General features: G+C 47.1%; 1 protein-coding gene across 2 annotated transcripts in view; it reads left to right on the top strand.

Annotated features, from left to right (window-relative positions):
- Positions 1–4,249: 4,249 nt before the first annotated feature.
- LOC138265287 (mucin-2-like) overlaps positions 4,250–12,949 on the top strand; it is a 131,826-nt gene continuing 123,126 nt past the window's right edge. For both annotated transcript variants that reach the window (XM_069212886.1, XM_069212887.1), the window contains exon 1: positions 4,250–4,438. In XM_069212886.1, the coding sequence (XP_069068987.1) occupies positions 4,378–4,438 (61 nt within the window). In that variant the 5' untranslated portion in view covers positions 4,250–4,377. The remainder of the gene's footprint in view (positions 4,439–12,949) is intronic.

Below are 12,949 nucleotides of genomic sequence, written 5' to 3'. Positions count from 1 at the left end.
GGCCATGGTGCAGGGACTAGGGCTTCCGGGTACTCCTCCGTGTGAAGGTTATCTGTTCCACGTCTTCTTCTTCTGATGTGTGTGTTGCCTCCTCTGTCCTTGTTGTTGTTGGTTGTGAAGGGGCAACACACACCTCAGTGTTAGAAGACATGGAGGCAGACATCCCGGGGGCTAGTCCCTGTGGACTTAGGAAGGGCAATACTGCAGCAAGGAGGGCCTGCTGGTTTCTCAGAATGGCAGCCACATCCCGATGGTAGGCAGCCAGGTCAGCCCTGAGGGGTTCGATGTTGCATTCGTGCACCCGTTGACTGGCTTGCATTCTTAGTTGTTCCGTCAACTGGATGACAGCTGTGGCGATTTGCTTTTGAGTTTCTACAAGTTCCTGCATGTGCGATGTTAGTGCTTGCATCACAGCTGTCTGATCAGCAGGAGGGATCATGCACGAACGCACCCTCTCAAGGCTGGCTGCCATAGTTTGCATCCCCACCCGCACCTCCTTGGCCAGCTCCCGCTGGACCCCAACGACGGTTCTTTCAAAGCTGGTTCCAGTGTCGTCGGAGTCCTCAGCTGTGTTGGAGCTGGCAGGTATTACATTTGGGGTGGCAGGTGGGTCTACTGGGGTGGCTGCTTCTTCTGGGCTCCTCCTTGGGACTGAAGGTGGGGTTTGGAGGCTTCCTAAGACCATGTTGAGGGTTTGTGGGGAGAGGTTGATGGGGTCGTCATCGATGTCATCAGGGAAATCAGGGTCAGGCATATCGGCAGGAGATCCATGTTCCTCTGCAATGAAACAGGGTACAATTAGTGTGTCTGTGTTGTAACAAGTTTGCAAACAGTTACAGGCGTTTGGATGCCTTATCTTTGGTGTCTGTTTTTTTCTGGGTATCTGCTGTCCTTCATATGGGCATTGTTGTAGGCCTATGGCCCACCTGTGTGTCACATGTGTGATGTGGAGCTACCAGACTTGTCTGCCTAATTGCCGCTAGGTGTTGCTTTGTAACATTTTGTGAATAGGCATCTTTGTGTCCTACTAGTCCCTCCGTGATTAACTATTCTTATGTAGAGACATTTTCGAGGGTGTGTTCTCATTATCCGACCTGAGCTGACTTGCTTACGAGGCAGCAGGATAGCTAATGGTGTGATGGACTGAGTCTGACCCACTTTTAATTGACTCTGTCACCCTGATTCTTTCATTTTGCTCTAGCTAACTAGCATTGGCTCATGTCTCCCACAGCAAAGGAATGATTATACATCCGAGCGCATGACATCTTTGGAACTTTTCAGGGAAGTTGTGGTCACTCAGATCCCAACATCTTCACTCTTTTCCAGTATGAACTCATACACAAAAGTCAAAGACAGTATTTGTTTCATATGATGATCTCTTTGAACAACTGACTTGTCTATATTTAGGTGTGAGCCACAATAACCCAAATACTTCAACATGGTAGACTTGAAATAGTCAGCAGGAGAGTAAGACATTGGTCGAAAGCTATCATGGTGCCTAACAGTTTGTACTCTCCCTCTGCTTGTTCTATTTATAGCACAGCATGTTAAGCTTCTAGCCTGCCTGTCTGAATCACTGGGGAGACTTCATCCGTCATATCTGAGCAATGGCCTGTGATCTGGTTTTGCATCTGCAGCAAGGCAGGCAGCGTCTGGTGTTTCTCTGTTTGGAGACTCCCTCTTGTGTGTCTTGGGACAAGGAAGTGATTTTATAAGTCATAAGTCATGGTGATGAGATAGTTTCCCTACGCAGGAATGGCAAATCAGAACCCCTACCCCATCTATCCGCAAAGTACCAGACTGTATCCTTGACTGGGGCACAGAGTGTATCTGTTCTGGCACACTCCAGTGCAGATGTAGGCAAAACAGTGTGATTGGACTTATTAACAACACCCTAGGACTGGCTATTTGGTATATTTCCTGATAGGAAGGCCAATGAGAAGCATGTAGTGCAAAGTGCTCAGAGGCTCTTAGATGTGAGCATATGCGTAAGAGTACATTCAGGGTAAGGTGCAGAAAGGCCTACAGCCTGAGGCTAATGCGCAAAGTATACATTACACTTGCCAGAATACACATTGACTGACTGTGGGTGTTGTGAGTGCCCTGCCAACACACTTGCCTCTCAGGACCTGCCCCATTCACTTTTGATTCACATTGCATGCAGTGTACATGTTCCGTGCCATTTCCTATGCATGTTCATGTTTGGATGTGGTGTGGATGTAAACATTGTTGATGTTTGAAGATGAAGGTGGGTCATGTGTGTTTGATTGTATAAGCCTGTTTATCGTATGAAGGTCCGATTTGTTTGTCAGACTTTGCAGGTGTGTTGGAGTGACCAGTTGCCTATGTCTCCTCCTCAGGTGTTGTCTGAGCAGTATGACATTAGTGATGTAGCCTTGTTATCCAGGCATGTGAGGGACCCTGACGTATGCAGCATGTGTGTGTGGTTGGTGCTGTGTGGGTCCTATTGCTGTTTACTTTGGCTTATGTATGTGTCAGGTATGGACATTGGGCATTTGAGTGTACTGGTGCGTTTGTATTTTTACACTGACTTGTTGCGGATGTCAATGTCACCCCCTAATTTGTGTATGTATATTCCATGGGGAGGTTGCTGCCATTTGGTACTGTAGCTGCACAGAGATGAGAGGCGTTATTGTAAGGTGTTGTGGCAGTTACATTGCAGTTGTTGCTTTGCCTACTGGGTTACTGATAGGGACCTAGTTGCTGTAGGATAGATTTTACCAAACAAGTGCCTGGATGTGAGTTTGCTGTAGTGGCCTTCCTACCTGTCGCTGCTTTCCCTTGGCTCTATTGTTGTACTTACAGGATGTCCCCATGGGGCTGTACTTGTTGCTGTGTTTGGTGGTGCCCCAGCTTCAGTGTGTGCTAGGCATGCCCCCCTACTGTGCTCCTTTACCCATGCCACTCTATGTATATGCTGACTTACATGCATTGTGTAGTAGGTATTCCCCCCGTGGTTGCAGTTAACATTAGTGCATTATAATTCCCCATGCGACTTACCCTGCATGTGCATTGTGTCTTGGTAGTCTGCACTGTCCTGCCCTTGAATCCCTGTGACGATCTCCTCGGGGATGGCGGCTGCAACCATCTCCTCCATGTGGTCCAGGGCCTCCTGTTGTGCTGGACTCCCACCTCCAGTCTGCATTGCTGCCTTCCTGTTCCTGGCCATTTTCTCTTTGGTCCTGCGTTTACAGTCATGCCAGCGTTTCTTACACTCAGTGACTGTGCGGCGTTCTTCAGCCACACTGTTGATCTTGTCCACTATTTGCTTCCATATGGCCTCTCTCCTACTGAGTGGCAATTTGGATGTTATGAAAAGTTGGTGCTGGTGTTCCGTCACCTCTCTCACCAGGATTTCCTGCTCCTCTTCACTGAAGCGACACTTTCTTTTCTTTTTTTGGTTATCCTGGTTTGTTTGTGGGACCTCTTGGCTGGTTCCTGGTCTGCTGTCATCATCCTGGGCTCTGTTGTGTCCACTGGGATCCATGTTGGCTCTCTGGTAACACTGCAGTTTTCGCGCTAGAATTTGACGCAATTGCGTGAGAAAAACCAGCGCTTTCACGATTGCGCTGTCGTAAATCGGCCCACGGTGATGTGCGTCGCCTTTACGTGGTTTTTCCTTACGACTTGACGCCGCTGTGTGCGTCACAATATCCTGACGCCCACCTGTTGGTTGCGCCGCCGTACGTCAAAGTATAAATTTGACGCCCGCACGGCGCATCCAAATGGCGTTAGACGGCGCAAATTTTTTTGACGCAAAACTGCGTTAGCGCAGTTTTGCGTCAAAAAGTATAAATATGGGCCACAATGGTATTTTGCAAGTTTGCGCCGTTTTTGCGTCAAAAAACGACGCAAATGCGGCGCAAAAAAAGTATAAATACGGGCCACAGCATCTTCGCTGCAGTCCGACCGCCTCCATCGAAAGGCGAGGAATGAATATTGTGTATGTAGCATCTTAATTATGCAGAACCTGTGTACTTCGTCGCGCCACAAACAGCTCGCCCAGAGGATGTGGCACTGAAAAGTGGCCCTGGGCGCTCGCGCACCCGCGGGAGCCAGCGCGCGACACTGTCACCTATTGTCCCACATACATGTCGGGACAATGTCACTGTGCACTGCTCCTGTCACCCTATATGGCTCCTTTCCTTTGGCCCAGTTTGTCCGCAAAGCTGTCCCCGTCGCCCCACCCTTCTGAGAACACCGAGAGGCGAGACTGGGGAAAGTTATCAACTATTATCCAGCGAGCTGGCCAGGCGAAGGAGCGCTCCGAAGCCGCGCTGTGGCACTTTGCGGATACATATGTGAGACCGGGGCTGGCACGGCCGCCGGGTCGCCCTCTCGCCTCTTGGTGGTGCCATGTGGATCGCCTGCCTGGCATGGATCGCTCTGATCGGTGCTGCGGTGGACGCCTTCTCTGGTAAGTGGCCCCTGGTCGGTGCTGAGCCTAATCCAACATTGTGGATTTATTCCAGAGCCACTGGAAATATCCAAATCTGCGGCCGCGCTATTGTTTCCGCATAATTGTGGGGTTCGCCGCATTTGCCAAATACCCCACCATCTACTGCATAATATTTAGATTTTAACAAAATATTGTTTTTAGGTCAAACACAGCAAAGGTTACTAAAACCATGGCGACACGAATTTTTGCTACCAAGAGTGCCGTTCGGAAAGGTTTTGTCGGCTTCCATATGATTGTTGCTGTATTTGAGTTTTAAATTGGTACTAATATGGTGAAATATTTTCCCAGGCAGAGTTCCCATGTGTAAAATTGACAACACGATAAAATAATTCTATAACAAAATGTTCCACATTATGCCAGAATTCGCCTTTTATTGCTGCATAATTTAGTCAACCCTGCTGTATAATTTGTTCCTTCTCTGCCGCATAATTCCAGTGGTCCTGTCGATAGTTGAAGGTTGTGCACAGCAGGGAAGGTACGCAAGTGTGTCTTTCTGAAAACTGCACCAGTGACATTTTGTGATGCCATTTGCACAGCTTGACAAGTGTGCACACAAAATGATCTGTGCAAAACCGACGATTTGCACCGTGTGGTTACTCAAACTATTGCTGTAAATTGCAGTACAAAATTACGAGGGCATCAATGCAGTCTACGGAAATGTAGAAGCAAGTTGACATTCTTTTTGTTTTATAGAGGTAGGACTTTTTAATTATGTTCAGACTTTCTGAACATGTGTTTTAGCTGGTGGTTGTGTTGAGACGCAGCCAGATTGCACTAGGTGGCCTTAAAAATGTCTTGCTCCTGGGCCACAGAGCTCCCAAATGTGAAATATTCATGTTGCCCCTGGCTCCAAAAATATTTGCAAAGGAGCTGCACGTGGTTTTCTGGGGCGCACAAAAGCATTTGTAAATGTTTTTAGATTTTAGCGCAGAGAAGTTCCTGCCATCAGTTTTAGATTTAACCCAAGGGTATCCACACATAGGGCTTTTATTGGGATGAAAAAAAAGGATGTGCTCCGTGTGTGGGAGGGGTTTCTCTAAAAGGGGCGTGGTCCATGTAATTAAGGGTGTGTCTTAAAGTTATGAACGAACTGACTGTGATTCCCATAGTGCTCCACCCACAGGTAGGTTAGGTCCTCTCTGAGCTTTCTGATCCTGCCTCTAGATATATAACATTACAACTGACCTACACCACAAACCAGCCAGGACTATTGGCATGGTCAGTGGTGGTTAGCTGTTTAAGATAAATGAGTAACAATAAAAATTTTGTTGTAAAAAACTATTATTGAAAATGTTTCAATTTTGAGATTGTGAGACTGTGAATTTAACATCACTGAGGCCTGTGGATGGGGTGGTGACCTTCAGAGGGTCTCAATCTTTCCTGTTACCGTCACTCTTTTAGACATGTACGCCTTTTTTCTCCCACATCTTGTACATTGATATATCTTCCATCTCATGTAATTCCTCTTCACACCATCTTTTCGCTCTCTCCTGAATGCACAACCTGACATTTCCTTCACTTCGCCAGCCTCAAACACACAAGGCAACCACTCACCTCTCAGCGCTGCATTTTCTTTTCATTTCACCATGTCAATTTGTGACAACTGTGAACCTCATCAAAACACAGTTGGACAGAATCACAGTTGCACCTGGATATTGTGACATTGCTTTGTGTGCTTTACAGAGAGGCCAAGTAATGGATGACCATGTATTCTGACCACCTTTTCCACCCACTGACCGGCACTGTGAGAAACTCTCGCGGCCTTCAGCCCCAAATCCAGAGCTCCAAATCGTGCCCTGTTGTAAACACTTGGAGGTGACTCAGTTCACTATACAAGGATAATATGGTACAGGAAAAACATTACAGAAACACATCTTGAAAATAGCTAACACTTAGGGAATGCAAAAATAAGTAAAACATGTGAAATAGAACCAGGACCTAAATCGATGACATGGATGACCTTAAAGTTTTTTACATACATGTTTCAGAAATCGATCAGTGTTTTTGCCAGTACGGTTAAGGACATGAATCTAGACAGGGGCGTGGCTTGGTCAGTAAGATGAGTAAGGTGTGAGCTCCAGGTTTTCCAACAACCGTGCCGGCATTTCATGTTAAAATATACTTTAGGAGAAGCAGGTGAGATCAGTGGGCCAGATTTAGGCACATATTTTTACTCCTTTTGCACCGAATTTGCATCTTTTTTTTAACGCAAATTTGGCACAAACTTAACTCCATTTTTATATTTTGATGTTAGACACGTCTAATGTCAAAATATAGGAGTTTGCACCATTTTTTGGATGAGTGAACATGCGTTGTGTCAATGAGATGCAAGGTACACGTTCCCATCAAAAAAATTGTGCTATCTCCATAGCACCATATTTATGACCCGTGTTAAAATGACACATGGGGGGAGGAGGGGCTAAATAATGGTGTAAGCTTGCTTGGGTCCACAGGTGTCCTCTCTAGGCCCCAGGAACACCCCCATCCCCACCAGAGGAACATAGGAGGAAGGGGGACCCCATCCCAGGTAAGCAGGGTAAGTATTGGTAAGTATGTTTTTTTTTTTTTAAAGTGCCATCTGGGGCCCTAACTTGGGGCCCCCTGAATGGCACAGGTTGCAATGGCCATGTCCAGGAGACACTTGTCCCTTGTGCTGGCCATTAAGAAATTGGTCATGACTCCTGTCTTTACTAAGACACAAGTCATGTTTTTGGTAGTTGTGCGCCAGGAAATGGCGCTAGTCTGGTTAGAGGCATTTTTTTTTGCCTCTAACCAGGCTAGCGTCATTTCTTGGGGCACAACCTCCTCCTTCTCTACCACCACCCCCACCCCACCTGGCTAGCGTAATTTTAGTTGATGCTAGTGCAAGCTGACCGCCAGCTTGCACCATTCCATTAATTTGGCACCCGGCTGGTGCTCAGGAACGGTGTGAGCTGGCGCTATACTTTTTAGTGCAAAACAGCTCGTAGTTTTGCATTAAAAAATATAATTTTGGGCCTTAGAGTTTAGCGGTTGGGTTAGTCCATCACAATGTGACTGATAGCCCCACCACCACTTGTATTAAGGTGGACGGATGCCCGTCAAATTGTGATGGAGTAACCCATCTGCCAAGCTCTCAATCAGTTGGACTCCACTTTGGAATCCAGATAAGGGGGACCGCTTATGGAACACCTAATAATTCTTGGATCAAGAATCGCAGGGAACCCATTGGAATTCTGGTCTGGAGGGGATTTCCTAGATGCTTTTTTAGTACAATAAAAAACTGGATCTCTAGAATCCATGTGAAATTCCATAAAGTAGTTAATCGCATGAAACCTTTTGGAATGCCAGGTCTCAAGGTATTCTAGAATCTGGTATCAGTCGTATCTCATGGAATTAACTCGCACAAAACCAGAGAAATTCAGGAGTTTTTGTTAGAGTTATTTCAAGTAACTATAACTCGCGGACTAAGGTAACTATAACTTGAGACCCCACCATGTACAGTTTTTTCTTCAATAATTTGACTGCTAATGTTTCATTGATATTTTTATTGACGTTATAAAAGTTATCATGAGTGCTGTAATATCTGGGGTAATTGGCAGTGCATGGCGAGGGAGAGAGTTATGGTTACCTTAGGCCGCAAGTTATAGTTACTTGAAATAACTCTAACTACAACTCCTGAATTTCTTTGGTTTTGTTCGAGTAAATTCAGAACTTAACTATAATGTCCCTGTAACCTTTGTTTTTTTAAGAGAAAGTCTATGTTTTTTAAATATTTTTTTTAGTTTTTTTTATTTCTATTCCCTAACTATTACATCCCTGTAACTTTTGTCTTTTTCATTGAATTTCAATGTGTTTTTCTAACGTTAAGTAATTTTCATTACTGGGCGGCACGGATTGGCAGCAGGGCATGGCCTATGGCCAGGCTCTGTAGCCAACCTCCTATAACCACCAAACCAAGAGCCGCACACAGCCTTTAGCCATGTGCAGTGGGGGTTGGCAACCGGGCCTGTCCCTCAGGGTGTGAGAGGGTGTCTCTGGGGGTTGGAGTGACTGTCTGGGTATGAGAATGGGTGTGGGAGGGTCTATGTTGGTATGAGAGTGCGTGTGAGAGTGTCTGTCTGGGTGTGAGGGTAGTGTGAGAGAGTGCCTCTAGGTGTGAGGGTGGGTGTGAGAGTGTGTCTGTGAGTGTGTGTGTGAGTGTCTGTGAGAATTTGAGTGGGTCTGTGAGTGAGTGCATGAATGTCTGAGTGGGTCTGTGAGTGGGTGCATGAGTGTCTAAGTGGGTCTGTGAGTGAGTATGTGAGCCTCTTAGTGGGTCTATGAGTGCATGCATGAGTGTCTGATTGGGTTTCTGAGTAGTTCTGTGAGTGAGTCTCTGAATGGATCTGTGAGTGATTGCGAGAATCTCTGAGTGGGTCTGTGAGTGGTTGCATGAGTCTTTGAGTATGTCTTTGAGTGGGTGCATGAGTCTCTGAGCGAGTCTTTGAGTGGGTGCCTGAGTGTCTAAATGGGTCTGTGAGTGGGTGTGTGAGTGTTTGACTAGGTCTGTGAGTGGGTACATAAGTCTCTGAGTGCATCTGTGAGTGAGTGCATGAGTTTCGGAGTGGATCTGTGAGTGAGTGCCTGAGTCTTTGAGTGGGTCTGTGAATGGGTGTGTGAGCCTGAGAGGGTCTGTGAGTGGGTGCATGAATGTCTGAGTGGATCTGTTAGTGGGTGCATGAGTGTCTAAGTGAGTCTGTGAGTATGTGCGTAAGTGTCTGAGTGGGACTGTGAGTGGGTGAATGAGTCTCTGAGTGGGTCTATGAGTGGATGCATGAGTATCTGAGCGTGTCTGTGAGTGGGTGTGTGAGTATCTGTGTGGGTGTGTCAGTAGCTTTGTGAGTGACTCGCCCACAAAGGAACCTCACCCACCCTTTTATCCAACAAGAGTCCACAGTTTTGCACAAAATATCTACCCAAGTAGAGTTCTTTCTGCCTCCTTGGGTAAATGTCCATTATGTATTCTACAATACAGCTGTGTGATGGACCACAAGGAAATGTCACCAGTGACCTTGTGTGTGTTTTGGCAACATGATTGATTCTGTTACCTCTTACTCTATAAATCTGTGATAGCATGAATCCTCCTACAGAGAGGCAAACAAGACTGCAAAGATGTAAATCTCCACCAAACTAGGGTCCTTCCTTTTATCTAGCTATATGATGTAATCGCTTCTTTGTTTTGTGGAGATGTCCTCTTAGTCCTCAACATCAAGAACGTGCCACCGAATTGGCGGAAAACACACTGGGGGGTCCCTTTGGTAAGCTGTCCATCATCCTGGTAAAATGCAGGAAGTCCTTTGTACACAACTAAGGTTGGCAGTGTAGGGCCAAGCGGGCGCAGCTTCCAGGAGATTTCCTCCTTTGCATACTCGTAGCAATTTCAAGGGAGAACCATGGACTCTAGGGGAGTGGGGCCATGTGGGCCCCCTACCTGGGCTGGTTTCAGCCCCCAGGACCCCATCCCCTGGGGCCTGGCCATAAACAAATGGGGGAGGGGCCTGAGTGGCCCCCATCCATAGGACAATTTTGACCCAGGGACCCCATCCTCGGGGCCCAGCCTTCACTCAATGAGGGGTGCAGCCACCCTCCCCAGGTCAATTTTGGCCCTGGCGACACCATGCCCTGGGGCCTGGTCATGTCTCCTGGGTGCCCCCCATGCCACCCAGTGTGCAATGGGGCCGCGGGGGGAGACTCAAGGCCCCCTCAGTCCCAGCTGGCTCCCTGCCTCCTGGGGGAGCCAGCATTGCTCTTGCACACAGGGAGCTGCTAAACATGCAGCTCCCAGTGTACAAGAGCAATAGTTTCATCTCTTTCCCTGCCGGCATCTCTGAAGGCAGGGAAAGAGATGAAACCTTCATTTCCAGTGGGCGAGAGACTTTGACAGCATTTGCCTGCTGGAACATGAGTGTTTACTCTGAATTGCCGAGAGCTGTAAAAGCTCCCACCAAGTCAGAGAAAACAGCTATGTCCTGGGGGTGGGCACCCTGGGACATAGAGAGAGCCGGCCCTGAGGGGTGGTGGTCCCCAGGGCCATGTATGGCTCCACAATGCTTACTTTAGCCCTGGCAAGGACCCTGCCATGAAAAAGCTGGCGGAAAGTGGAGTTGGGGTCAGCACAGTGGGGCTGGGACCCACCTGGGTTGTAATTAGGAGGTCAGACTGCCTGCAGCAGTCTGACCGCGACCGTGAGTCTGCCGGACATGAGGCCGCCAGACTTGTAATTAGGCCCTTAGTTTCTGCCAAATTTAGTGTAATTCCATTCAGCCGTTTGGGCTGTGATAATGTTTGAAAATCCTTTTGGAATTTGCAAGGGGAAAATTGCGTTTTGGGATAGTCCCTCTTGTCTCAGACCCCACTTGACGGAACACCCTGAAACTTCTCAGGAAAGACCTGAGATGGCAGAACTTTTTTTGGAAAGTTATGTGAAATTTTGTCAAATGGCGGCAAAGTTATTTGCAAACCAAAAACTGCTCTTCCTATGGTAAGTCGTTTCTAATGATAACTACACAGTAGCAACCGTCTGTGCGTGTGTGTATGCATACCAATGAGTAGTTATAATTAGGATTGTGTTCCAAAGAAAATTAATTTTTTGTGTTTGCTTATATCTTCGGAGCCGTTTGATGAAACTTGAGGAATCTTTCCCCCCAATTTTTTTTATGTCATCTCCTAACTAGAAAGGTTCAAGGGGACCCATGGAGCAGAGGCTGAAGAAAAAGGGAATTCCGAAAACACAGTTTCCATTTTAATTTTTCCTTAGGCGCTTTAGACACAGCTAAAGACCAAACCCCTGAACTGATTTACACCAAATTTGGCAGAAAGCTATATCTTGGTCTTAAAAGAGTGCTTTTGTGATTTGGTGTACATCTCTTTCGTTGTTTTTGCGTAATTAATGCTCAAGATCTTTGTATTTCTTGGAGAAATCTGATCGGCTGCCACCTCATCAACAACAATGTGGTGGCCGCCATCTTACGACTCTGGACTCTGTCCCTAGTCCTAAAAAATGGTGACAAAATAGACATAGTAAGCAGGGTAGGGATACCCTGACCCCCTAGGCCTCGTGGGTGGGGTCCCAGAGGGACCACTCCCGAGACCAATATCATCAGAATCTGCAAATCCGCTGCAAAATAAAAGAAAAATGTGGGCTCCCCTGCATGTTTTGAAACCACCTCCTTCCCCCTGGAGGGGCAGCACAAAATATTATTGTGGAGGAGGAGGTGCGTGGCCCCCCTGCACAAGCCTCGGTGAGGCCCTGGGGAACCATCCCCTGGGACTGAGGTAGAAAATAAATGCAGTGGGATGCCTGACCCCCTTCTTGAAGACTTATTAGGCCCCAGGGACCTAATCTTCTCGGACCAAAATCTATTTAAAAAAAAGGGAAAGGTGCCACGTGGCCCCCCTCCTGAGTCTCTAATGTCCCCAGGGACCCTATCCCTTGGACCCATAATGTAATTAACGGGGGCAGTGCAGCACCCCTCCCTGAGCCTTCAAAGAGCCCGGGGATCCCATCCCCTGGGGCCATAAAATAACTTTAAAAAGGGAGTCCCCCCCCAATGAATCTCTAAAGGTCTCATGGACCACATTTCCTAGGGCCGGCTCAAGTACTCTGTCATGGCAATAGAGTAGTCTCCCGGCCCTCACTGATGCGGGCTGGGAAAATGTGTTTTCTACCAATTTGGTGTATTATGTATTTGTGTACTGTATTTAAGATTCTATCCTACACCATCCTTCAAGATTATGCCTTGACAGTTTGACCTTGCTACCAACTGAAACAACTCTAAAGAGAATGTAAGTTGCAATTCATAATATTATCTGCCTCCTGTGGTTCAAGGTACATCAGATACTACTTGTCACAAGAACTCCTCAGTTGCATATAAGTATTACAGGCCCTAGAGAACTGTCTGCCTGGTAGTTTCCTCGGGGCATTTGAGGTTAAGCTATGCACCAGAAGAGTTTATTAGCTGGTTGTTATACATCTTTTAAAAATCCATCCAGGATAGTGGAGGTCTTTGGGACTCTTATGGTTCTTCTCAGGCTGAGTGCGCTGATGTTACTTTTTTGCCACAGAGGAAGATGCAGTTTTCTATACCTGACAACTGTATTTATTCATCAGGCAGAGGTGGGCTTGAGTTCAGGGGCGTCTCCTTTGCAATGGAGAAGGAACATTGCCACCCTGGCTAAGCCAGCCGCTGAAAAATAAAAAAATAGTTTACTATTGTTTTATTTTTCAGCTGCTGGCTCAGCCAGCAGCGTGTACGTGGAGGTGCGGGCTGGGCCATGGGAGGAGGGAGAGTGGAGGGGGCGTGGAGTGCACTAAAGTGCACATGTGTGTTTGGCCAGCCGTCTTAGGCTGGCCAGACACATATGCACACTTAGGTTTCTCCAACCCGGCTATGTTACACAGCTGGGTTGGAGAAACTGCACAGACTCCCATGCAGTGTCTGAGAGGCA

The sequence above is a fragment of the Pleurodeles waltl genome, chromosome 11 (assembly GCF_031143425.1).
Source record: "Pleurodeles waltl isolate 20211129_DDA chromosome 11, aPleWal1.hap1.20221129, whole genome shotgun sequence".
Lineage (NCBI taxonomy): Eukaryota > Metazoa > Chordata > Amphibia > Caudata > Salamandridae > Pleurodeles > Pleurodeles waltl.
Note: the sequence above shows the minus strand (reverse complement) of the source record. Positions and strands in the feature narration are given on the sequence as shown.